The 27,558-nt window shown below is 38.4% G+C and overlaps 1 protein-coding gene and 1 non-coding gene across 5 annotated transcripts; one reads left to right on the top strand and one right to left on the bottom strand.

The window, feature by feature from the left end:
- Positions 1–1,390: 1,390 nt before the first annotated feature.
- On the bottom strand, positions 1,391–27,542 carry vdrb (vitamin D receptor b). 4 transcript variants are annotated; one of them, XM_049479117.1, is made up of 11 exons: positions 27,457–27,542; positions 23,443–23,546; positions 19,319–19,478; positions 9,240–9,384; positions 8,794–8,924; positions 8,445–8,629; positions 7,525–7,624; positions 6,133–6,316; positions 4,601–4,752; positions 3,687–3,803; positions 1,391–1,796 (listed from the first exon to the last, which is right to left on the bottom strand). In XM_049479117.1, exons 4-11 carry the CDS (start codon positions 9,380–9,382, stop codon positions 1,543–1,545), a joined length of 1,266 nt encoding a protein of 421 aa, XP_049335074.1. In that variant the 5' UTR covers positions 9,383–9,384; positions 19,319–19,478; positions 23,443–23,546; positions 27,457–27,542; the 3' UTR covers positions 1,391–1,542. The 4 variants fall into 4 exon arrangements, with proteins under 4 accessions (XP_049335074.1, XP_049335073.1, XP_049335072.1 ...); XM_049479116.1 differs by lacking the exon at positions 27,457–27,542 and adding an exon at positions 26,176–26,624; XM_049479115.1 differs by lacking the exons at positions 23,443–23,546; positions 27,457–27,542 and adding an exon at positions 20,281–20,652.
- Positions 27,487–27,558, top strand: trnaq-uug (transfer RNA glutamine (anticodon UUG)). The gene has a single exon. It is a non-coding gene; the product is annotated as a tRNA-Gln (tRNA).

Below are 27,558 nucleotides of genomic sequence, written 5' to 3'. Positions count from 1 at the left end.
GTGGGAGTGTGAAGAGAGAATTAACAACTCTGCACACTTGAGGAGCAGCCTCATAGTGCGACTGGAGGGAAAAGCACTGAGGAAGGCCTTCAATGCCCATAAATCTATAAGTATATTCTCTCATTTTTGTAAAGAATTAGGGGAGATCATGAACTTTGACCTCACTGCAGTGCAGCATTTCTTAGACCTGTTCATGGAGGCACCCCGCTCTAAACATCTCTGGCTTTCCCTTCTCCCAACGCACCAGATTCAGCTTATCAGTTCATTAACAAGACCTTTCATAGCTGCAGCAGGGGAACAACTAAAATGTGCAGGGCAGGGTGCCTCCAGGGCTAAGACTAGGAAACACTACTCCACTACAATGAAATACAGTTGGCCCATTTTAGGGTGTTCTCTCAGCAATTAGGAGTAATCAAAATAACTACAGGGGATTACAGGAGGATATATAGGGAAAAACAAACGAAAGAGAATTAATATCACTTAATAAAGTTACTCAGAGCAAGCAAAGCTGATGGTGGATTATTTTTTTAAAAGCCTATTCATTTACTGTACCCATGACAGTGGTAGAAAAGAAAGGATATACCTAAGCTAAACCTTAAAAGAAACACCATCAATTCCAACCCAAGAGGGTTACAAGGTAATCAGCTCATGGTTTGTGAGTACATATGTGCATTTGTATAGCCATTAACCAAATCAGCCATTATAGAACATCCATGTCTTTCCAAAAGCCACAGTTAGTCTAAAGGACAGAGAGAGTCATTTATATACACAGATCTCAGATCAGATGAAAATATAGGTATAGAGGCCAAGAACGCAGAGTTAAAGATTATAGTCATATTTACACATTAGCTTAGCGACGATTGCTGTTAAAGCACTGGCCACTCCACACAGACCTAGAGTAATTTCTCAGTCACTACAAGGTGCATAACAGGAGAGGACAGAAAAAGATTAGCGGCCAACCAGAGCTCTGCGTTGAAGGTCAGAGGGGGCGGCGCTGCTTTGTGATTGGTTCAGTGGCTAGGCTAATGGTGCTGTGTGGAGCATTAGCTCTGGTGACCGTGTGCATTTAAAGGCAGGAGGTGAAAAGAAGGAATCAGCAGTAGTGGACAGCACTTTGGGGACAAAGCAGAGCTTTAGGATAAGTTTGTCTTACTCACACACACTGTGTTACACACGCACACGCACACGCACACACACACACACACACACACGCAAGAGTGTAATACTGTTGGCTAGTGTTTATGGAATAAAACTAAAGGTAATCTGTGCCATATTGTGCGATGGCACTTAAAGACTGTCAATAACCTGCGATTAAAAACAGCCACACATCCCCTACCACAGTAACTAATGTGGCTGTAAATGATAAAACACACTCTCTCTCACTCATTTACTCTCTCTCACACACACACACACCCTACCCTCACACACTCTCTGTGTGTTTCTCAGGGTGATTGTCCATACATTCACACCTTCTCCAACACTACCCACTTCGGGTCACGCCTATTGACCCCCCCATGACCTGTGAGCCAGTTGGGGCTGTAGCTAGGTGACCTGGCCTCCGAACACCTCTAGCACGAGGGGTGTGAGCTGCATGCTGTGCTCCGGTTGGAAGGAGAGTGAGCGATACTGCTTGGAGTGCTCCTCGTTCAGGCTGCGCAGGTCTGCCAGCTTCTGGATCATTTTTGCGTAGAGCAGACGGCCGCCGGAGTGGTGCACACGGATGTATGACTGCAGGATCTCTGACAGTTGGTCCTGAAGAGCCTCCACGCGTGCATGATCCTGCACGCCAGGGCGATCTGTAACAGCAGATGCACAACAGCTTAGTTACCTGCTCACAACAGAGCATTACGTTCTTATCTTACTGATTTAAAAGTATAAAGGAATACAGTTCACTAGCTTAAGCTGTTTTTAATGTTGCTGCCTTGCTGACCTACTACTGAGAACTACAGCATGCTGAGGTTTCTCCAAGTTACTCAATATCTTCTCAGTTGTACATAAGGTGTACAGTATAAACTGACATTGAAACAAACAGAAACTAAGTACAAGGTTCTCACTCTTTTCAAGAAAATCTTCTGTGACTTCCATACATGACGACATTCAGTAAGTGTACTTATTTAGAATCTCTTAACTGTTTGTACACACACTTAAGTTTTTTAATTATTACACCGTAAATATACCCAATATTTCTCCATTGTGTAACTCTGTGTAACTCCTAATACTAGGGGTGTGACGAGGCACTAATATCACGAGACGAGACACAATATTGGGTTCACGAGAATGAGACGAGATTTAAAAATAAAGTTTAAAGAAAACGTCAAAAATTAAAAATGTCTTGAAAACTATTTTTATATTTTTTTAACTAGTTTTATTTGACAAAATCATATAACGCACACTTAACAGACTGGTTTCTCTCACACATTGATTCTATAAGAAAAAGAAATAAGAATAAAAAATAAAAATAAAACTTTTCTAGGTCTAGGTGCAAACAATAAGTGCAAACCACAACCAGTCATATTAAGACTATGGTTTGTGTTTTTTTCTCCTAAATCTCTTATAATTTACCATAATCAGTCATATTAAGACTATGCATAAAGTGCAAACAGAGCAGAACATTTTTTTAAATACAGTACAGAGCTAAGGGATTAGTACAAGTGCCTATGAAACAGTCACATGTAGGATTTACTTACAGTATTTACATATGGTTTGTGTCTTGTTGGTCACTCTGTTACCGTTTATTGTTTCCACTGAAAAGCCAAAATGCAGCCAGACATACAACTTAAAAGTAGCAGAAGCATATTCTATACAAATGCCTGAATTTTCCTCTTCTGCTGAGAGCTGCTCTCAATGCTCAGCCGCCACGTTCTATCGCTATCGCTACTGGGCCTGACGAGAAATATAGTCACGCTTTAATCTCGCGATATCTTGTGCCACGAGATCTCGTCACACCCCTGCCTAATACCATGAATTACCATAAAATACTGGTTTTATTTTATTGCAGCATTATTTATTTATATAGACAATATGATTGTATATTCTTTTTTATTAAAAGTTAATTAGTTATTAAAAATGGTTTTGGAGTAAAAAAAACTATAATAGATACAAGATATAAGATATATAGATATAAGTTAGACGTTATAAAAGTTATGAACACAGTAAAATCTTTTTACATATGGGAAACTTTAAATGAATCTACCTTAGGGTAGTAAGCAAGAGAATGTTTGTCAAATAGGTTGCTAACAGAATGTCTGCTAATAAAACCAGGGCAAATGGGTGTTAAGCAGTGTCCCATTCCTAAGTGAGTCAACAGACAGGGAATCAATGTCTGAAGTACGCATCTCAAGGGCTTAAGGGCTCAACTTTTTTAGAAACTCACAACAAATGTTGGGATATTTCTGCAGTTCTCTTGTATTACAGGTGTTTCCATGTTCGAAAAATAAAAGAGAAAGATCTAAACTTAAGGGTTTCCAGACTTTCTGCATATTTATAAAGACATCGCATATGTATATATTTTAATAAATGCATTGCGCTCTATGTTTTTGTTTACTCAAATACTCTTGTGAAAACATTATTTTAAACATGTCCAAATTTCAACACAGCATTAGCTAGAAGAATCTTTGCGAATGGAGCACAAATAGATTGTTTGTGTGGCCAGATATACCAATAAGCAGCACTAGTTAGGAACGCACCAGGGGAGAGCAGGCAGATAGCCATCAGCAGAACATGCTCTTCTTCATGCAGATTCAGCTTCTTCAAGCCAACCTGAAACTTCACCAGAGGCTCCAGCAACTCCAGGGTGTGTCCAGCTATACACCCACACGCATAGAAACGTACATACACACACACACACACACACACACACACACAAAAGGGTTTATTTCATCAGGCATATGGAAAATACTGTGTCTAAGACAACATTCAGACTGGAATGCATCTGTACATATGTACATATGTATGTATGTATGCATCCTTTGTTTGTACATGTGTATGCTTTTAAAAGAGATACTTTAGATACTTTTTCTGAACTCTAGGTAAAGCATTAACATACTCTTATGATAAATCATAATAGCCTTTGATTTATTATTAATGATCTGTACATTGAAACTTGTGTATCACTTTTAATAGCTTTACACCTGCAACTGCTGCAGAAGTAGCCTGTTTCATACTGCATTTAATGTTTGGAAGATTAGGTATTTAATTTTGGCATGCTGTTTTCAAGAAACTGTAAATAAGATAAGAAAGACCCAGAATTCTGTTAGTTTACAATCTTTTTTGTTAATAAAATGTAAGCATGTTTAACAACATAAATTGTATCAATGGAATAGCCCACAAGAGACACATATTGTGTTAAGTGAATTAAGAGTTTTGAAAATGTATATAAATGGTATACAGGAAAAACATGAACATTTTGAGAGGTACATTTTGCTAATGGAGGAAATTTCTTTTTTAGGTTAAGGTTACTTGTGGAGTTAAATGAAGGCATAAACAGTATATACACATCACATTTTCCGGTGTTAAACCAACAATTTCATTGCTAAATGAATTCTGTGAATGTTACAATTTAAACCCCTTTGTATGTTGGTGTTCCTGTGTGTTTATGTACCTTTAGTGACATCATTGACACAGTACTTAAACTCTGGCCCTCCACAGCTCCAGCTCATATCCTCCAGGCTGAAGGACTGGTTTGACCTCAGCATGATCACTTCAATAGCACTGGACTTCAGCAGAGCTATCTGATCCTCTGCACTTAGCTCCCTGCAATGAACACACACATCACTGTATTTTATGAAGTTTAGTCTATATTGCACTCAAAGACAGAAACAGTTTTGTAAAATGCCTCTCCATTTTTCTCTCTCTCTCACTCTTTTTCCCTTGCTGCCATGACAACATGAGTTTCCTAATGAATGTGCAAATGTGCAAGGACACGCTAACTCACGAAATAAACCACAAGTAAACACAAAAATATGCAGGCAGTCACACTTAGAGACATTGTTCTTTCATTTTCTCTGAGGAAATTAAATTAATTTGCATGGTATACAGTATCTCCCAGAAGTGTCTAAACCCCTCACATTTTTGAAAATATTGTATTATATATTTTTACTAAAGATAGCACACTTTAATACAATGTAAAGAAGTCAGCATACAGCTTGTATAACAGTGTAAATTAGCTGTGTCTCAACACACAGACATTAATGTCTAAATCGATGGCCAAAAAGTGAGTACACCCCTAAGTGAAAATAGCCATATTCTGCCCAATTAGCTATTTTCTCACTGGTGTCATGTGAATCATTAGTGTTATAATTTCTAAGGTGTGAATGGCAAATAACTCTCTGGGGATCTAAAAAAAAAAAAGAATTGGACTGCATAAGGGCTGTTGGCTGTGGGATACAGCAACAGTACAGTACAGTTCATTGATGGTACCATAAATGCCAACATTTAGTGCGACATTCTGAAGCAAAGCATGATCCCCTCTGCTCCAGATGGTGGAAGAACACAATGTCTCTATATTCACCAGCTCCAAGATGTCATTATGGAGGAGTGGCAACCTGTGAAGCTGTAGTAAATTGTAGTAACATGCCCAAGAACGTTAAGTCTGGAAAATAATGGTGGCCACACAAAATAATGATGCTTTTGACACAATTTGGGTATTTTAACTTAGGGGTATGTATGTTTTACAATTGTAGGTTAGTGTCTTACTTCTTCTCGTACACTAAAATGTACAAACCCATAACAAAGCCAGGTTGGACTGGTTTTAAGCTTAGTTTGAAAACACAATGCTTTCACATTCCAGGAGAACAAGACTAACTATAAGCTAGAGCACTATGGTTTCTTTTTAATGCTAAAGCTTGAGAACATTATATGTAAGAAAAAGCATGTTGTCATCATTCAAATGTCTGAATTTTTTTGCAGATAAACAAATAAAACAACTCTAATATTTTAATACTGCATAAAAATTAACTGAGAAAAAAACTTCAGAAATTCTTGATGTATTCAGAATGAAAAAAGAGCTACCGATGACCATACATTTTTAAACAGATGTGAAATTTAAGGAAAATGTAAAAAATGTATTTTTTGACTCAGTATTCGCCTATATACAACATTAATCTGCGTGCACACATACACACACAGTTGTACCTAAATCCAGGGATCATCTTGGCAAAGCCGATAACCTTCTGGATGCTGTAGCTGACCAGGTCAGCCAGGTGAGGCAGCATGGAGAGGCGGGAGCTGTTGTCCTCGGGAGACTCTGGGCTGCCGGAGCCCTGCTCCTGATACATCATCAACAGGTTACTGAGATTCATCTTACTGTCACCAGACTCTGCAGACGGAGAAAGAGAGAGAGAAATCATTAACAAATCCCCTACACTAATAAACATAATATATATAATGCATGACTTCGGTATAGCAACAGACTTTAAATGGAATAAAACATGTTATAATGTGAACGTCTTAAGGATTGAGTCACTAACTCCATTACATTTTGTATCATTAGTTAAGAGCAAATTTGCCTTGACTGATAAAAGATACCATATACGCACGCATATTTACTCTGAGTGGCTACATATTTTGGCACAAAGTCAAAAAGGCTGTCCTTCAACACTTTCCAACCCACATATCCATGTCTTGAGCAACGTAAACAGAGAGAGAGCGAGAGAGAGAGAGAGCGAGAGAGAATGAGAGTAATTAATGTTTTATTCATTTAGTAAAGGCACGGAAATATATTCATTTATTGCACTGTTGTTCATTGATGGTGATGGAAGTTTCTAATGATGTAGAATGAAATGTAGAATGAGTCAGAGGGAAAAAAAAATAACAACAGGCTAGGTGCAGTGAACTGACTAGAGCCGGGAAAACAACCCGCGTTACACAGGGCTCGAGTAGGTGTGTGTATGTGGATGTGTGTGTGAATAATCTGTTGTTCATTAGAGTGTTTTTCTTGTTAAGTCAAGCCTGTTCTGATGGAAGGAGTTCACCCTGTACAAGGAAAAGGTACTCTACCCAATTAAGAGAGAGACACAAACATGCTGAAAGTGACGTGCTTGTGCTTATGTATGTTGATATATTTGTAATATGCAGTAAAAGATGAAAACAAGTTCTTGTGCTAGCCACCCCCACTTTGCAAGTTTTTTTCTCTAGACCAGCACTATGAGAACAGCATTTGCAAAGGAAACTTTATACCGGAAAACTAGCTGCCCAACGTGTACTTTGTGGTATTTCTGATTTGCTTAGATTTCAATCTCCTAAAGCCTCATTGAGGGCAACAGATAAACACACCTAGATCTTATCTGAACACATATTCTGACGAATCACGGGACTAACAGTTCTGACACACGTTTAGCACACTAGTTTTGAAATGAGTGTAACGAATTTTGATAAAAGCTGATATGACTTTAATGAATACCATAAAATCACAATGTCTGTGTGATCTGTACTTTCTCACTAAGGGAATCAAGAGATAAGGTACAGACAATAATTTCTACTGTAGCAAACACAAAAACTTATGGTGTGTATGTGTGTGTCTGTTACCAGGAGAGTGGCTGAAGGAGTCGGAGGAAGCATCTGACAGTGAGTGTAGAGAAGCTGCTCGACTGGCACTGCGTGTCACAGGACCTTCTCTCACAGGAGGCTGCAGTGCACACATGCGTAAACATCCATAAACATCATACATACACAGAGAAAAATACAGACCCAAACACACAATTATAAATAAATTAGCCATTACCCCTTATTAGTATGTTTCATTACTCAGTACACACTATTAATAATTTTTTATAATATATTAAATAATGTATCAGGTTAAAGCCCCTGGGAAACTAAATCAGAGTTTTCTTTCTAATTCCTGAAATCTGGATCCTAAGGGCCCCCTTTATAAACGTCCATAGTATGTCTTATGAACATCTACCCAAAGTCTAATAAATGTGCGCTTTTTTTTTTTTTTTAACCAGTATTGCTTTTTTCTATGTAGAATGGCTATGGCTCCACCCTCTCTTCAAGTCTGAGCAACCAAGTCAGCTAAAGTAAGCATTTGTGTATTCAGTATCACTTATGTCAGCAATGCCTGGATGCCCACTGAACAGGAAATTGGATAATAGTCTACCCTCTTCAGGGTATCACCCACAAAGTTAATCCGAAACACATACTTTCTTGATTAAAAAACAACACTTTTTTTTGTCTGATCTGCTCGTTAGCCTATTAAGTAAAAGCTAAAAAAAAAATGGAACTTATCTGTCTTAAGGCTTAAGGCTGTCTGGTAAGTGCATTCTGGCAATTTGTCGGGATGTATTATAATTTTTCTGCTTTTGTTTTCTTTTAAGTTAAGTATTATAAAAATATACAATACTTATATAATATACTAATATTATCAAAATGTGATCCCAGGGGCTTTAGAGCAGGAAATCCCTATCAATCAATATCAGCAAACAGAAAAAGGTGGAAGAAGAATTTACACGGAAGCGGGAGAAATCAGAGTAAGAGTCATCGTAGGTTTTGTGATGAGCCTCCACCAGCAGACTGATGATCCTGTGGTGCTCATCAGACAGGCGGGGTTTTTGCGCCTCCCTCTGCGCCTCCTCATCCTTCCTCCTCTGGATAAGATCCTTCTTCCTCTGCACCTCCTCATCAGTCAGGATAACTGCCAGAGAGAGATCTCAAAATTATCAAGTGTAAAAGGTCACGGAAGTCAAAACTGGAATAAAACAGCACAGTAAAATAATCACAACGCCAACGCCACCGAGAATTTCCCGGCTGGTGTGTGAGAGACTGGTCTTCAAAGTCTTGAAATGTGTAATTACTCACACTCCTTCATCATGCCAATATCCAAACAGCGTTTAAGTCTGCAGGCCTGGCAGTGGCGGCGGTTGTCCTTAGTAATACTGCAGTTTCCGTTAAATGGGCATGTAAAGGAGGCCTTCCTCTTCATGCTGCGCCTAGCATAGATAAACAACACATATTCATAATAATCTGTCTAATTCTCACTGTATACTGCAAGCCTGGAAGAATAAAAATCAGCTCTAAAAACGCACACCCCATGTTGACATAGACCTGTGATCACATTTACATTTTTCTCATTCATTTGTAACTGTGAAAATTTTTTGACATAGTCCTGGCAGTCTGTGAATTGATTCATGTTTGATAATGTCAGGTCACCAGCAGCCTGAGGTATGTACGAATGGTTGGTGTAACACCCGTGAGTTTAAAGGTTAAATGTGTATATGTGTGTGAGCGTGCGTGTGTGTTTGTACCTGAAGAAACCCTTGCAGCCCTCACAGGTCATAGCATTAAAATGGAAGCCAGTAGCTTTGTCTCCACATACACCACATATCCGTGGAACATTGCGGTCAAATTCATCAAGCACCTGCGTGGATGTACTAACTGTAGACTCCATCACTAAAGAGACAGAAACAAAACAAGAGGAAGAAAAAGATAGAGCGACAGAAAAAGAGAGAGAGAGAGAAATGAGAAAAAGGGAGAGTCAGTTCCTGACGTATAGTAAGCAGTGGGTTTACTGATTTACTGAGGTCCAGACTGAGGGGGAGGAGCTGATGGAGAAATTGACTGTATGTAATGGGTAAAGCAGCTGGAAATCCCCCTGTTCTTTTACATTGACCAATATCATAACAAAACCACAAATCATAACTGACGTGCTCTAGCACAGTGTTGAATAATTAAAAATGCTTTAATAGAACCATAAATCATCTGAACTGAGATACACCAACAGGGCCAACAGTCAGTAAACTGAGAAAACATCCAACAGAAAAAAAGAGATATTTTACATAAGCAGTGCTAATGTATGCACACTGAAAACAGACATCAACAGACAAATGTGAATATTGATGAGAATATTTTACAACATAGACTAGTACGCTAAGAAACAGAGTGATGGCTGTGCTATTTTGCATGACATTGTTTAAGTGTTCACTTGTTCATTATATTATTTTACAGCAGGTATTCAAATTAATTCTGCTTTAATAATTGTTATTTTATGGTAATCAGTCACCCTTTGGTCTGTTGTCTGAATACTAAACGACTGTGGATGTTCTACTGAACATACTGATCAGTCCTAATGGTACACACTACCTCTTCACTTGTGACCCTCATCACCCAACTAAACAACATACCAACAAAATGAGTTTCCTTGATAATCCCATACTATCACACATTCAGTCATTCAACAAAGCAGCAGAAAGCAGAGTCACAACCTCAGTTATAACAGTGTAATATCTCACAGAATGGCACAGAGTAGCTCAGCGCCCCGCCTGTGCAATAAGAGAGCTGCAGTCCAGTCTGTGAAAGCGCTGGGGACTCAACGACACTCCACGTGCAAACAGGAATAGCGCTGGCTAAATAAACACTCTGCAGTGCAGGGAATGATGTCACAGCATTCCTGTTTTCACAAAGAATTCCAGGTTCTGAGGAAATTCCAACTTTCATAAGGGGGGGGGGGGGGGGAAAGAGGGTGGGTTTTAGAACAAACAGTGAGTTTTCCGGAACACACGCTGAGTGCCCCATAGTGTCCCTTATACAGCGACCCTATAGAAGTGCTACTGTAAAACACCACACACACACACACACACACACACACACACACACACACACAACTGCCTTGCATCCATGCATATACAAATGCCCAGGAAAAAAAGAAACGGAGTGTCTATTTGCACCCGGGTGCAAATAGCACGTGCCACACAGCAAGGCTATTTTCACCCCTTAATTAAAAAAAAAAAGAAAGAGAACTCAATGCGAGGGAGCGAAAAGGCGCAAATTCACAGATGGGGAAACGGAGACCATAGGAAATGGTAAGCAGAATTTGGTTATTATTTATGTATAAAAGGCCCATCACTCAATTTAACTCTACATTTTAAGATAAATTTTTAAGACAGAGTGTGAGAATTATTATCTATCGAACACTGTTGACTGAAAACGAATAAACTAAGCTAGTGTTTTGGTGGATCTCAGTTTAAGTTATTTGATTGAATTAAAGTTTGAGGCAGTTAGGTAACTTGTATCTAACCTTATCTTAGTTATTAAGTAAAAAGTTTTGTATTTTGTTGCTTATTCTGATTAATTTAGCTAGGGTTACACTGCTATGTACACCCGGGTGCAAATAGCACACACTGCTATGTACACCCGGGTGCAAATAGCACACACTGCTGCATACACCCGGGTGCAAATAGCATGTGCCAAAAAGAAATCACCTACACACACACACACAAACACACACACACACATCAATCAGAAGAAAAGTAATTTGGTTTGATTATACTGGCTCCTGACTGATTGACCCACACTTTCAACAGCCTGTAGAGAAAACTCTTAAATAATAAACTAACCTATTATGGTCCAAAGTGATATACACACACCAACACAAAGCAGACTTTGGCATTATTCATTTATCTACTTAGAGGATGAAAAAGTGATGAAATTGAATGGCTAGAAGAGATTGAACTGCACAGAGTGTAAATAAAAGTACAATTGAGTTTGGTGGGAACAAAGTTTGAGCCTATATGTTTTGTTTAATAATGTGTAGGTACTGGTTTATATCTGGAAAGTTTAACAATTGGTGTTATGATGTACTCACATTTTTTTTTAAAGAATTAACCAATGTGAAAATAATGAGCCACACTAAAAACTTAACAAGCATGACATTGAATGTGTAAATAGGTACAAATTAAGGAAGTGCCACATTGTATCATGACAACAGTTTCATCATAATTTGAGACAAACAAAATTAATCACATTAAAATAAATAAATAAATAAATATTGTGATAAAAGCGGCATTCTGGCATGAAAGCTGGATGTTTAATTTGTTTTGTTGTTTACTCTTAAGTTTTAAGAATATTAATTTGTACAATTGTTTATGTGCACAATATAAATAAATAAGTATTCTGCACTTATTACATTCTACACAAACGTATATCTTTGTAAGCTACTATCTTTTACAGAAAAGATAAAAGTTTACATAGATTTCTGTTTTTACTCAATGTTTAAACTGTTATAAACATAACTTTTGTTACAAAAGTATATTTAACAAATGAATAAAGTAATAAAGTGTTTTTCAGTACTGCATCATATCATCGTTTTTGTTATTGTAAATCTGGAGAGAAAACAACCTGCTATGAAACCACTATTTTAAAATGTTATAGTTAAAAAATATTTTAGAAGTGTTGTTTTGGTTTATGATTAAATGTTTTTTATGCATGTTTAATTATAGCTCAAGCTGGCTTGCTTTACAAAAATAGCATGAAGCAGTGCTGCACAATTCCCCATTTGTTATTTGTTATCACAGTACTGGCTTTGGCAACAGGCTACTGAGACAACGGAAGCTGACACAGCTCTAATATGTAAATACGCAGCCGAACAAAATCACTGCAATTCTTCTTGTCTGCTGTGAGTATCCTGACCAGCCTCAAATGTTTCTGATAGATTTCCTGGGAGTGTCTTAAAAGGTCAAGGCACTCACATGATTTAACAGATGTAAATTATTTGGTCAAATCATTTGCAGGTCAGTATTTACACACACACACAAAAACACCACTGAAAGCATTCCTTAGAGTACCAATATGTGAAATGTAGGAGCACAATGTGTACCAATTGAATTGCACTGCAGAAATGTATCTCTGTGTGTAACCACAGGAAGAATGTGTTACTCTGTGTTCTTACAGATACTAGATTACATTAGATAGGCACATGATGTCTTGTAGTATCTGCAACAATATCAAAGTAATGTGCTTGAAGAGAGCTGATTATTCTATTTAACCTGTTTCCGACAAACCAACTTCAACACAAACATCTGAGATCTCTTAAGACAAATGGGAACATTTCAGGACATGTTTGGACAGCATGACTCACTTCTAAATGTATAATCACTGTGTTCCTTAAAGATTGTGCTGAGTTAACCACTTAACTGACTGAGCTGCAGCGCTAGCATGAAAGTAGGCCATGGCATGCTGGGAGTGTTCAGCCTGTTTCAGGACTTTGACCCCATTCTGAGTGACACAGCCTTTAGTGTTGTCCTTGTGTAATCTTATTTTCCATATATGTGTATTTTTCACAAGCTGACATAAAAGTTAAAAGTTAAAAAATGAAACTATTTTAAAATATGTTCACATATACCATAACAAACCCTGTGTGCAACCATGTCTAGTACAGTGTAACATGTAGTGAGAAAACACCAAAACATACAAAGAGTACATTCTGTACTACGCTGACGCACAAGCGCATTCACATTTATTCCTTCACTTTCACTTTGACACTTTTGCCTCTCTAGCCACACGAATGCTACCAATAGCAAAAGAGTCTGTCAGCAGAGCTTTCTTTGCTTGAGTTTGGATGGAAACAGTAAAATAAAATTTATCAAAATGTTACAAAAGCTTTCATATATAGCTGGTTACTTCTAGTTGCTTGAGAAAAGCTCATTAATGTTTTCATTAAAATCAGTACTTTCTATTACATTGCAGTTACATAACAAGTATAAAACCAGATTAAGGGATATTTTTGTGCACCTTTCATGGTTTCACATTATGAAAAACTGTACATATTTTGCCAGAAATGTTGAACTATGGAGACAGAAAAGTGTCTATAAAATGGAGTGAAGTTAAAAAAGAATACATTCAAAACATTCAAAAAGCCTAATCAAATCTCTAGGCAGATAAATAATTAAGACTAAATGTTAACCAATTCAGAATGTTTTTTTTTATAATACATGGAATATATATATATATATATATAATTTTTTTTTGTTTTTTCTTTTCTTTTCTTTTTTTAATGCATTTACTTGGTGTTTAGTTTTTTGGCTTCTACTCACACACACATATATATAAATATATACACAACAGAAGAACAGCAAATCATTACAGATACAAAAGAAACACAAAAACAACCAACTGAACACAGTGTTCTCATACACTGAGTGGTAGAATAACAGTAGAAAGATACAAGAAATCCTGAGAAGCAGTTTCACCAGCTAGTTCAGTCCGAATAAAAACAATCTGTTTGTTTTATTACATTTTATTTATTTTGATAAAATGTGTTACTAAATTATTATAGAGCTGACCGTCATTGGTATCAAATGCCTAGAATCAATGCAAAATCCTTGCTCATTTACTGTAACCTTATTTGTTTGGCTTCCTGTAAAGATTTGTTTCTGTTATACACTCTAAGATATGAGATCTGAGAGGGAGGGAGAAACGCACTTTAAGGGATTTTAGAGCTCATTATCTACGAGCACAGACACCGACAGGCCCACAGCTAAAAGAGCGTCAGCAGTGGCATAGTGATTGCATAGGAACACACATATACACACACATTCACACACACACACTTAAAAACATTTGAAGAATCGTCAGAAGACCCATAAAACACTGAAACAAGAGGAGACACTGAGACAGAGTCCTGAGCCCTGCTGTCCTGAGCACTTCCTCAGCACACAATAACAGCCACACGATCACCTCCGATTCCAGCGCGAGTGCCTGGCACACACACACACACACACACCGAAGCAGCGTCTGTATGTGTGTTAAAGCCAGTTGGGTCAGTTCAGGTCCAGAACACACATAAAATGTCCTCAAACGAACCCTCCAGCTAAGACACAGCCAGCCGCCCGAACACACTAATACACACCCTTACACAAATGCACTCACAAACTTTGAGACTCTCACTCTCAAAAACAAAAACACACAAGAGACCAATTCAATAACACTATGAAAACATGTTTTCCACCAGTAGTCTGGCTTTTTCCTAGAACTGATCATAAAATATGCTTACGCTTCAAACATGAAGAGACAATCCAAGATCTCCGACAACAACGCCTCATACAACACCTCATATTACAGCTGTCCATCAACTCTGCCTAACTACCGTACTCTCCTCATATAGATCAAATATAAAATAGACAAGGATATTATCTTACATAAAAAATATATTTTTGGAGTATTACAATAAGAACTGCTACAGCTCAAATTATACAAATTATTATAAATCTGTTTAATTATTAATTTTCTGTTAAAAAAAAAATTAAAAACTTTTCTCATCAATAAACAGAGGAAATCCACACCTGCTCTCACTTATATTTTATTTATCTAAAGTAAACTACATGTGTTCAAAAAAAATTTATGTTTACTAGATCTGGCCTGAAGAACTTGGCAACTTGCTAAAACAGGTACATCAGACTGAGATTTCTACAGTAAACACATATAATTCTGTTAATAAATTTACCAAGCATTATAAAATGTTTTTGTATAGTTTGTAATGTATTTGTTTGTAATGTATTTGTTTAGTAGTTTTGAAGTAATTAAAAGTATTAAGTCCTAAAACGTTAGGTGTGTCCAGAATTATGATCTTACTAAATCACTTTATGATTAATAATAAAAGATCTGATATCTACACATTTATGACCGGGATCTCTTTAATTTAAATCAAATTGTCAGGTTTCCTTTGAAAGGTCACAAAAAACAAAACACATATAAGCAGATATAGGCATTCAAATTTTAATGTGTGCAGTGTGGTGCGGCCTCTTCCAAAGTGGATTAATCCCACGATTGCATGTTTACATTTAGTCACAGAGTTCAGCCAAAACTTGGTAAGGGAAACGTCTTCAGAGGAAGTAAGATAATTATATACATCCCTTATTATCAGTACAATAACTGTATTTCGGTTTTACTCCACTTAAATAAAAGATTACATATCATCACTGCCCACAGATTAAAATTCTGTATATGCACAAAACTGACTTTTCAGTTGAAGGTAAAGCCATGTTTAACCTTTAATGCAGGTAAATATAAATAAATTGCCATGTAAAACTGCATGACTTTTTTTTTTTGTTTATTTATAATGAAACACCTTTAACATGCAGCAAGTAATTATCTCAAAGTGCGTTTAAATCTAAAAATGAGGAAATGTGAAGGGCAGTGACTGGCTATGTGAGGCAACAATACAAATAATAAAAATAATAATAATGTATTACCTGTAGTGTAGTACAGGTAATATAACTGTACTACACTACACTGTAATAGAAGTTCATTTTATTGAACTACAGGTAGACACAAAATCCTCATCAATGACAGCCAAGCTACTCATTTTAGTAGATTGTTGTAAAATATCTTACTTGCTCTGCATGACAAACTCCAACTCATCATCATTTTTTAACCATTACTGGTGTTGTCATCCTATCTTTTGTCTTGCCAGCTCTCTTCAGTTAAGTTTCTCTATTTAAACAATGCGTGAATTAACCAATGATGTCTGAGTTTGCAGTAACTCTTGAATCAGCAAATGCTGTTGGATTCTCTATTTATTAGAATATTTTGTCCCCTTACCACTCAAATTATAATCATTAGCTAGAACTCCCCATCACACCATGGAAGCAGTGCTGGGAGGGTTAAGACTGGCATCTGCTCAAAGTCACATGAATCAGTAAACTGCCTTTTCCAAAACTGCTGAACGTGCCTAAATAAGTACACACTAACTGGTAGTTCTGTTATATCAGCTAACAGACACTCGCACTAATTAGCACTGTGTAAAGGGTAGGAGTAAGAGGACCATCTAATAGTAGCCATTGTGATCTCTGTGACTCACAACCATAGATTGCTTTGGCATCACTGGGAATCAAATCAGGGATCTACTGACCCACAAATAGTAATGTGTTGCGGGTTTGTTTGAATGAGTATGTGGCTAAAACTGTATACTGTAGGTGTTATGATTACATTTACAGAATATTTGGAAAGGATTTACACTATTGGGTCTGATATTTTTACATTTGGCTCTGTAAGTGACTGCAGCTACACTTAAAATTTGTCTATGTTGACCAGTGCTACAATTTATTAGTCACACCTTTATTATTATTGCACAAGTGGGTGACAAAATAAATATTTAAACAATGCTGGAACCGAAAGGTAATTTTAATGTTTCTCTATCATACACACATTTTTGTAAAATCATATACATACATCACTAGACATATACATTTTAAAGTGTATTTATATTTATATAAGCTTAACACTTAAACAGACTATTTTAGCCAGAAATAGCTGTTTAATGTGATTCTTTCTCTAAATTCAGCACACACACACTCACTCACACACACACACTCACGCTGTACATAACAGGAGCATGAACACATATGACCAAAAAGCGTGAGTGACTCCTCCTTCCTCTTTCCTCCCTTTTCCCTACTTCCGTACGGGGGTCCCTCTATCCCGTGTCCAATCCCAGCGGTCTGCACGCAAACACATATACATATACACACACATACACACGGCCAGCCTCCCCTTCGATGGGCCTCTGTACAGGGCTACAGTCAAGGCCTCACAGCTTCTTTCTAGAGTTACAGAAACTGCATACATACACACACACATTCCAACTCCCAAAATGAACATGACTACAATAACAATCAGAACCTACGGCCAAATTCCACATTCAAACATATGAGCTACATCAGTAAAACACGTCCGCACAAATTCACACAAATACAGAGCCAGACGTCAGGATCATGGTTATGAAATGAACACACAATTTAATAACATTTTTCATACCAAAGAGGGGAAGTGAGGGTTATACCAACACACTAAACACAGGGCCTGGACTGTGTCATCAAGACAGAGCAAGACGAAGCAAGAGACCGTTTTAACTTTTTTTTTTTAAACAAACTTTGACCTGCTAACCTATTCAGAGGAACTGATTAACTGTGCTTTTCCATAAAAAAAAGAAAAAAAGACACAAAGATGAAAGAGAGGGAGAGAGAAAAAAAGAGTGAGTGAGAGAGAGAGATTTGGGATTCTCCAGAGTATCACAGTTAATCCTGTTACATGGCTGGCTCATCTTATGCTCCTTCACAGCAAATGAGCAAATCACAGACCAACACGCAAAAGTCAACCAGTGCCACTGGTTGTATTACAATTAGTGTTAAACTTTTACCCTGAATTTTACATTGCCTTACCCCAGCATAACAAACAATAAGGTGACAGCACACACAGCTACAGAGTCGAAGACGTGGAATCAGGGAGGCATTGCAATAAGATATGCTTGTGTGGTCCGGTACACAGGGTCTGATTTTGGTGCTACAAAGTTTTAAAGAAACTAGAAAACAAAAAATGTAATTCACAGAACCTTGCCTTTCCCCTTAAATGCAGTGAAATGGCAAATACTTGTCTGGTGTCTAAAGTTTGTTTTGTTTTGTTGTTTTGCTCTACAGTAGAGGCTACAGGGCTAATGTAATAGATATCTATGTACCTGATATATTTTGGTGACATGAACATCTCTATTCATTTTAAACAACTTTAATTGTTCCATTGCAAAACTAAACAACCATGTACAGTTCAGGTAAAGGACAAACAACGAAAATTTGTTTTTGTCTCACACATAAAAAATCAACATGGATTGTTATTTTCTTGTAAACACACAATGCTAAACCGACTGTAATAACAGATTCATTCACATCCTTGAAAACGTGGGTTCTTCAGAAAATGCTATTGAAACAAGACTTTACTATTGAATCACAGCACATGAATGATAAAATAGTATTTATTGCATAGTTCAAAATCAATGAAACAGTAAATAGGTTGTATATGTACTATTATTTCTAAAGGTCAAAAACATGTTTGTAGTACTATGCATAGTGTTAAATGATTTTGCTAACAGTGTACCATAGATGAAGTTCAAAATATAGTTAACACTATCGCATCTCCATCTATGTGCAATAAAATAACTGAGAAAATAAAGCATATTACTGTAGTTAAATAAGTGGTGCATTAGCGTTAAAACGCAGACATGAATTTGTGATTTAGAAAAAAATACAGAAAATTATACTAAGTTACACAGATTAATTTACAGAACATTTTCTAAGCTCATGTGTTCTCGTTCTCGGGGCTAATGTCACCTAATTAAACTTTAAAAAAACGTGCTCACTAGTTATCTCCTTCGTAAACATTACCAGTTCATAAACCTGTCTGACTCCTTTACGTAAATATGAATGGGTCTTATCAGTACACAGCGAGTAACAGCAAAGTAACGAGCTTGATCTGCTTGATCTTTAATTCACTCACTTTTAGGAATTCTAGCCAGAAAAAAGTGCTCACCACGGGCTAGTCAGCTTAGTTTGTTAGCGAGCAGGAAAGTGAGTAAACTCAGCACCGTGCGAAGTGTGCCTCTAAATCGTGTCGCAGTTGCAAATGGCTGCAGTGGGCTGACTAGCAGAAGGATGTAAACCGAGTTAACCGTAACAAGATTAAAACACCACACAAACACACTCAAACGCACAAACACAAATGCACACACAACTACAGACATAAACACACGTACACACGTTTTCACCACCATCATTATTATTACCTGAGTTTTTGTCATGCCTCCGTTTCTCCACTGTGATTTTCTCTCTCCTCTCTGAGGTAGAGTTGGTTAACGCTAGTTAACGTTTTGTTTTCTTGACGCCTGATCCAAGTTTTTCTTTCTCCACGTTGCCGAGATGGACGCCTCCGAGTCCGAGTGAAACCTACAACCAGGACAACTTAAAGTTAGAGGCTTCGCTGAGCAGCTTCCAAAAAGAAAGAAAATGACCGTGAGAGGAAGCTGTGTGCGATAAAGCACCGTAGTCGACGCAGCGCAGAGCAGCGCGGCTCGAGCCGTTCGAGCTCACGCTTCGGAGAGAGCTCGCGCTTCGAGCAGCTTTACCTAGGTTAGCTAGCTAACGTTACCGTTAGCGGCGGACTCGCGCTAGCAGCTTTTGTTTTCACTCGCCTCGGCGAGCGCGTGTGCAGGAGTGAGTGTGTGTGTGTGTGCAGGAGTGAGTGTGGTTCGTTTCACTCAGGAATCTCAGTAACACACGGTGAACCGGTTCATACCTGATTGTAACTTTTCCGACGTGACTTTCTCCTGCTTTGCTCTTTGTAAACCTTGTTAGCGGTTATAGAGATTAGCTACCCAGCTAAGCTACCGCAAGTCTTTCTCTCTCCTTCCTTTTCCTTCTAGTCTTTTTTTTCTGTGTGTGTGTGTGTGTTTAAAGCGGAGAAGTTGGCAGCAGCTCCCGCGCAAGCACGCCGAGGCGCGATCGGCATGAACACGCCCCCCGCCCGCGCGCTCTCTATCTCGGTAGCTCGAATCGCCTGAGGGTCTGTCTCCTCGCTCGAGCCCGGACCCCGACTCGGTGCAGCCAAAGAAGCTACACGCTAACCCCGTTGCGGCGGCAGCAGGCTGGCTCGCAGGGGGCTCGGCTCACCCCCCTGTCCCGCGCGAGGTTCTATTTTCTACCGTGGGCCGCGTGCGTTCGACCGATCGCGCGTTTCGACATAACCTACCTTTCAGCGGCGCGGAGCAGCGATATCACACGACGGCTTCTTCCTCCGCCGACGAGGAGGGGAGCTGGCGAAACAAAACAAAACTTTGAACCCACCACGCTGGTTGTTAGGAGACTGCGAGAGGGAAAAAAACAGAAACGTTGGTTGAACTTGGACCTAAATAGACGGGGGCTCGGTGTAACGAGGCCCCGCCTGGCGCGCGCGGCTCTCCGCCAATAACGGGCGAACGGCGCGTGCGTCCGCTGTTTTGGTTGGTGTGACATCCACGGCCACGCGAGCTCTGCTTGGTCGGGTTCAGTGCTTGTAACGCGCGTGGGGGGACAACTCCCACATTCCATACACACATATACGCGCACACACACTCACTCACAGAGTCTCACACACACACTGCTTCACCCCCCCCCCTCACTCACACACAAGGGGTGTGTCATGACGTCACGCTGCAAAGAGGTAAACAACCGAGTCCGCGTGAGAAGCCATGAAAAAAGCAGCGTCGTTTTCATGGTTTAATCATGAGCCCTGCTGCAGCAGCAGCATCGTCCGCTGACCACGTGCAGCTGCCTATTAGTGCAATGGCTGAGCTACTCTTTACTGATACACTCAGTTAAGGGGGAAAGAAAAAAATGAATGAAGGACGTGTTCAGCAGCCCAGTGCGGTCAAGTGGCTGCTTTCTGAATGCGACTGGATGTGGGTCAGTGTCTGTTTCACTTGGGTGTGTCCCCCCAGCCTGGGCAGTAATGCAGCAGAAGTATGCAGTGTACTAGTGTAGGGACTAAAATGAGCACCCTTTGTGTGGTGTGGGTGTGGGTGTTGGAGAGACGGCAGAAGAGAGGAAGAGAAGTGTGTGTTCTTGTGTGATTGCGTGAGTGGAAGTCTCATAAGCCCTGTGACACTTGGAAGAAGGGGGAGGGTGCAAGTATGCATGCATATGTGTGTGTTTTTGTGCATGTTTGTGTATACATGTGTGGTGTTTGGTTTGGGTTATGCCAAGGGCAGAGTTGCTCAGCTGGTGTGAGTGACAGAGGATGAGGTGGGGGAGAAAGAGGAAAAGAGCTGATGTGGAGGAATGAGAGGAAGAGGCCGCAGAGCCGCGAACGATGGTACGAGTTGCATTGTGGCGGAGTGGGGGGGAGGGGAAGGCAGTGGCTTTCAGTTTATCCACCCGTTTCCATCTCTACCCCCACAGCAGTGTGTGTGAGCTATTGTCTAGACCGGTGAGTGGGTATGACAAAGGTATGAATGGCGGTACAATAGTGGGGATTTTTTGTGTAAACCCTGTATATACCTCTCTAGGGCTAAAGATTTTACTGATCAACATTAACACACTCGGAATCTGTTTCTATATTAGCCATAGCTCTGTAGTTTGTGCCCATCACATTTTTTAGATTCATATTTTAGTACCTGTTACATTAGCTATAGCTCAGATTATCTCTCTGTACTGTTGTTTTGTTCTATTAATTTGATTGTACTGAGCGGGTCAACTTGAGTGGGATGGGTTCCTCTGACTGAGTCTTGATTCCTTCCAAGGTTTCTTCCTCTTAAAGGGAGTTTTTTACTGTGTCACCACAATAATTGCACAATAAAAGCTGCTTTGTGACAACTTTTCTTGTAAAAAGCGCTATAGAAATAAAATTTAATTGAAATTTTCCAGACAGAAATAATGGGACACCTGCTCATTACCTTCTTGTGTCCTATTGGTTATTACTGTAGTGTTGCAATGGTACATTATTGGTAAATCTGAAAAAAGTTTTGCTTGGGTGTACATTGCAAATACCTCTCTAGGCATAAAGCTTCTCTGATTGTAATTCTCTTCAGCGACTAATACGCTGTGGGTGTATATTTGTTGGGCCAACTTAAAGCTGAATACATTCATCAGAAGTGTCCACAAACATTTGGACACATCGGGGCAGTTTCCAGGCAGGGATTAAGACTAATATTAGACTACAGCTTTTAAAAGGAGTTTTTTTTTACTGGAAGGTAAATATACATAGATTGCAAGATGCAACTGACATTTTATATAGGATAAAGTGTAACATATATATGCAAATATGCACATAGACATAAATGCATACCCAACCATACATGTGGAAAAGTAAATGTCCATATAGTGTGACTCAATTATATTCAGCCTTTAGCAATACAGTATGATCTAAGACTACTCTAAATCCTTGTTGAGAAACTGCCTGATAGTCTGTTATAATCTTAAACATTGCATCAGACTGGGTGTAATAAGGCAGAAACAGTACATACGCATCCTTACCATGTTGAAAGTGTAATGTTACCTAGTTGTGGTGTGTTTGAGTTTTGAATTTATGTAGGCCATTTCGCTACAGTGTGAATAACACAACTGTACAAGAGGAAAAGCCACTCTACCCTCAAAGGTAATTTCAAATGTATCTTTACTGTAAGTCAGAATGAATTTGCTGCATGTTTAGTAATCGTACAGACCCTGTATTAGCAAGCGAAAGTATCCTGTAGATTTTATGACCGAACAGTGGTATATTTAGTTTCATATGTTAACAGTTTTTAAATCAATATTAAAATATTTATTTTATTTACAAACAAATTAACAAAAAGTGTCCTTTATCAATCAATCTCAATAGACCAACCTCAAGCCACTGAGGGTGGCCCTCATTTACAGTGATGTTAAATCATGACTTTAAATCCAAAGGTGAGTAATAATACAATAATAACATGGCTAACATGGCTCGACATTGAGTTAAATATAGAAACAATACAATCACATGTGATCTAACACAGTACACTGGAATGTGACTGGTGACACAAAACTCTCAAGTGAGCACTGCCACTCTTGCCTGAACAATTATGTGGATTATTTAAATTCAATTAAAGGCTTGTATTTTATATAGTCTCCTATTACCTACATCCAAAGGGAAAGAATGTGACCTGTGGCACAGAGAGTCAGGTGATGTAATCACCTAGAAAATCAAGTCTGAAGTTATTCTCAACTGGATGCTGTCCAGAAAAGATACTACTGTTTATTTTTGAAAATGTGTTACTGAGGTGCCAAACTCTGCTGCCACATGTCACCATTTCTGATTGGACATTTATGGCTACAGGTCTAACAGACACATTTTAATGATAAAAACAAATTGTTATTTCTGTGTTGCTTTACTTAAAAATGATCTTTTGTGACTTACCATTTTTTTTAGTATGTCTCTTATCTACAAAATGTTCTCGTTGTGAACATGTTGTAACAGGTCATGACCTCCATGAAGATCCCTCTGGAAGATCACACTGGAAACTGCAGAGAAAACAACATACACTACATCACTCCAGGTTAAAGTTCAAGGTCAGACAGCTAATCATGATTCAGTATGAAAATCAGAGCTGGATCAAAAGAAACAGATTGACTTGGCACCTGCCCATCATGTGCTGTTTAACGTTTAACAAAAATATGAGCTCTTATCTTTAATCAGATACACCGAGGTGAGTAAAATATGATTTCTTTATGGATTTTTTTTTATTGGGGTTTTATACCTGGGCTTTATACTCCTGGGACAGTTATGGTAGAACAAAGTTCCTATAGGATTGTCCAAACAACCAAGACACTCTCTGGTTTCAAACACAGTCTGATGACCTCTCCCATTAAATACCACTAAGCACACACTTATTAAAGGCTTGTGTATAATTTCTTTCATTTTTGTGAAAATGATGTGATCAGGCATAATGAGGAGCTTGCTAGTCTAGTGTAGTGCCAGTGGCTGTATCTATGTATCTTTATTGGTTTTAGTATTTAACAGTATCTAAGTGAGAATGTATTTGTAAGTACGTAAAAAAATGTATGATTAGATACCATAAATGTAAATTAATTAAGTTACGTTTTAAAACCCTAAATTCAATCTCAACATCATATTACTCTAAAACAATTGATTAAATAGAATTAAAGGGAAGTTATTAAAAATATGCTAAATAGGTTTAAATTAGTCTTGAGTTTGCACCACAGAAAAACACATCTGCTTTTCTACTATAATAAACAGCCAAGCACTACTGCAAATACACATGACAGAAAGTCTGCGCTGAAGTCACAGAAGTATGTTTGAATCTGCTTTTTTGAAACACTCCCAGAAAAGAATGCCGCTTATGGATCCTTTTTGTTTGAAAAGATCTTCTTTGAACAGAAATAGCACAAAGGACTTCCTGAATTAGACTCATCTACAAGCGACCACTCAAAGACCTTACACAGAAAAAAACGTATTGTTCCTCAGAAACATGGAATGCACACACACACACAGTGCTTTTAAAGGGAACCTGACTGTTAGAAATAAGTATTATGTCCATATAGTATTTATGTCCAGTTATCCTAAAATATGTTGTATAAACCAAGTGAAACACATATAGTTTAATATTAAAATGAGCAATTATTACAGCATTTAGTAGTACATTTTTGCCACAGCAGTTAATAAATGCTCTGTCCCTGGTCTGCTGAGTGAGGCAAAGAAAGCTATTTGAGTTGAGTACATCTACACGACATCATTAGAATACTGTAATAGTAAATGTAATGCTTATTATTTCCCCCATTTTTTCAATATAAACAAACAATTCAGTTTCTATATTATGCAATATGCATATACAATGTACTTTATGTAACAGTGTTTACTATTTGTACCCAAGTAACAGTGTACTATTACTAAAATCCTTTCTATTGAGGTCAATGTAAAAAGCGTTTGTCCCAAGTTTTGTCATGTCATGATATTTTGACACCATTTTCAGAACATCTGCCAGATTCAAATGATGTGGAAATGAAAAATAACAAAATAAGGGACACAAGGTTCTTGCATGCATGTTAAAACTGGATTTCATTTTCACAATTTGGCAACTAGAACCTACACTGCCGGACCAAAAAAAAGTCACCACCTGGATTTAACTAAGCAAATCATCTGGGGTTGCTGCGGTTGGTCAGGCCTGGGTTTAGCAACAGTATGTGCTGAAAGAATGAGGTCAGCTGACTAACTGAATATACTGAATATAGATCAGGTTATTCCATCAATGGATTTTTCTTCCCTGATGGCACGGCCATATTACAAGATGACAATGTCAGGAATCATGGGGCTGGAATTGTGAAAGAGTGATTCAGGGAGCATGAGATCATCATTTACACACATGGATTGTTCATCACAGAGTCCAGACCTTAACCCCATTGAGAATATTTGGGATGTGCTGGAGAAGGCTTTTTGCAGCAGTCAGACTCTACCATTATCAATGCAAGATCTTGGTGAAAAATGAATGCAACACTGGTTTGAAATAAATCTGACATTGCAGAAGCTTATCGAAACAATGCCACAGTGAATGTGTGCTGCAATCAAAGCTAAAGGTGGCCCAAACAAATTAGAGTGTGACCCTTTTTTTGGCCGGGCAGTGTATCTTTTACTCAATTACACCTAGATATTATATTATTGAATATATTTAAAACTTTATAGCTACATAAATAATAACCAATACTGCTTAGTATTTTCCAGTGCCTCCTTCCAATTTCCGTTTTTAATCTCTCACCTTCGTTGCTTGACATGCGCACTTGGTTGTTTTCTTTTTGCAATAAAGGGGTGAATTTACCTGGGTGCAAAGATTCACTCCATATTCTGTAACTGTTAGCTATGTTACTTTATTGGAATGCATTCACATTTTTAGTAAAGGACTGACTGCGTTTAAACAGACAAATTAGCAAATAAAAAATGCACACTGCATTTAACACACACACACGTAGAGTGAGAGTATTCACTTTTTAACTTTTTAAACATCATCACTTTTTTCAATCACACATCAGCCTAAAAACACAAAGTCACGGCAATAATCACTAGACGACACGTGCAACCTGTATAATCCTGCCTCTCCAGAGATACCAATTAAAGCAGAAATCCCCCAAATCAGCTTACCTCTTTTTACATTTCAGTTTCCGTGCAGAACTATTAAAAGAAGGAACAATGCACCAATTACTGTTTCAGATTTAGAGTAGAATAGAATATTTGGACACTGGAATTGGAGAAGGCTACAGCTCTTTCAGAAGGTGAACTTTTAAAAGTGCCTTTAAAAACATGACTAGAGCGTCAGTAGCAAGCACACCATCCTTTCCCGCAGTGTCAGCAAAACACAGCGCAGGGCAAAGTTGCGAGACCAGGGTTAGGTGTATGTAGTTAGCTAACGCTATGCTGTTGGATATGGTATTAGCTAAGCTAGCTCTTTGTGTGGGTCTAGCTGCAATACAATAGCTACAATAAGTCCTTAGAGAACGCAGTATCAACTTGAAAAATGCGTTTCGACGTGGTAGTTGGAGATACGCATGTTAGCTAGCTAACTCTATCAATACTAATATATTAACACAGCTATCCTAGCTAGACTGACAGGCTTCATTGATATTGTAACTTAGCGTAGCTAGCCTAGCGTGGCTAAATCTCTAAAATGCTAATCAATGTGCTAGCTGTAACATTAGTTAGGCTAGCGTTGCTAAATCTGTTATGCTAGATATACCATTAGCTAGCATAGCGTGGCTAAATCTGCTACGCTAGCTATAACATTAGCTAGCATAGCGTGGGTAAATCTGTTATGCTAGCTATAACATTAGCTAGCTTTTTGGGGCTAGTATTAGCTAGCTCTGTTATGCTAGCTATAATATGAGCTAGCCTAGTTTGGCTAAATTGGTTATGGTAGCAATAGCATTAGCTAGCTAGCGTGGCTAAATCTGTTATGCTACCTTTAACAATATATATATATTTTAGCTAGCTAGCTAGCTAGCAGTGAGTAATACGATAGCACGATAAACATCACGATACGATGTAAACCATTAGAGGACACTGACGGCGTGTAATGACAAATTGCATAATCTTTGCACCAGAAAATGGCTCTGGTCCAGGCTCTATGGAAACTCGCAAATGGACGACAGTAAGCTTAGCTAGTTAGCTAGCTTTAGCTGTTGTTATCTGGATTGCTAAACTAAGCTAGTTAATGTTATAGCTATACAGAAAGTTATAATAGTGAACCGGAGACTAGAAGTTGGTGGTTGTTGCTTCGCGATGACGGGCCAGTCGTGCTATAATAAATAAGTTTTTATTCCCTTATTCACGCACCCGCTTTTTATACTGGTATAAGAAGAAAACAAAAACCTACGCAAAGTTTAGAAATCAGACACAAAGAAGCAGCACCAGCATTAGATACATTACCAACACTTTGCAAGCACTGCGTGTGCGCGCGGTCCCATGGTGTAATGGTTAGCACTCTGGACTTTGAATCCAGCGATCCGAGTTCAAATCTCGGTGGGACCT

The sequence above is a fragment of the Astyanax mexicanus genome, chromosome 5 (assembly GCF_023375975.1).
Source record: "Astyanax mexicanus isolate ESR-SI-001 chromosome 5, AstMex3_surface, whole genome shotgun sequence".
NCBI classification, from domain to species: domain Eukaryota; kingdom Metazoa; phylum Chordata; class Actinopteri; order Characiformes; family Acestrorhamphidae; genus Astyanax; species Astyanax mexicanus.
Note: the sequence above shows the minus strand (reverse complement) of the source record. Positions and strands in the feature narration are given on the sequence as shown.

Coding starts and splice junctions, on each gene's coding strand:
- vdrb (XM_049479117.1), bottom strand. CDS start 9,382: ATGGAGTCTACAGTTAGTACATCCACGCAGGTGCTTGATGAATTTGAC. Junction 6,317..7,524: donor CTCCTTCAGCCACTCTCCTG/GTAACAGACACA, acceptor CTCCGTCTGCAG/AGTCTGGTGACAGTAAGATG. Junction 3,804..4,600: donor TGTCAATGATGTCACTAAAG/GTACATAAACAC, acceptor GTGGGTGTATAG/CTGGACACACCCTGGAGTTG.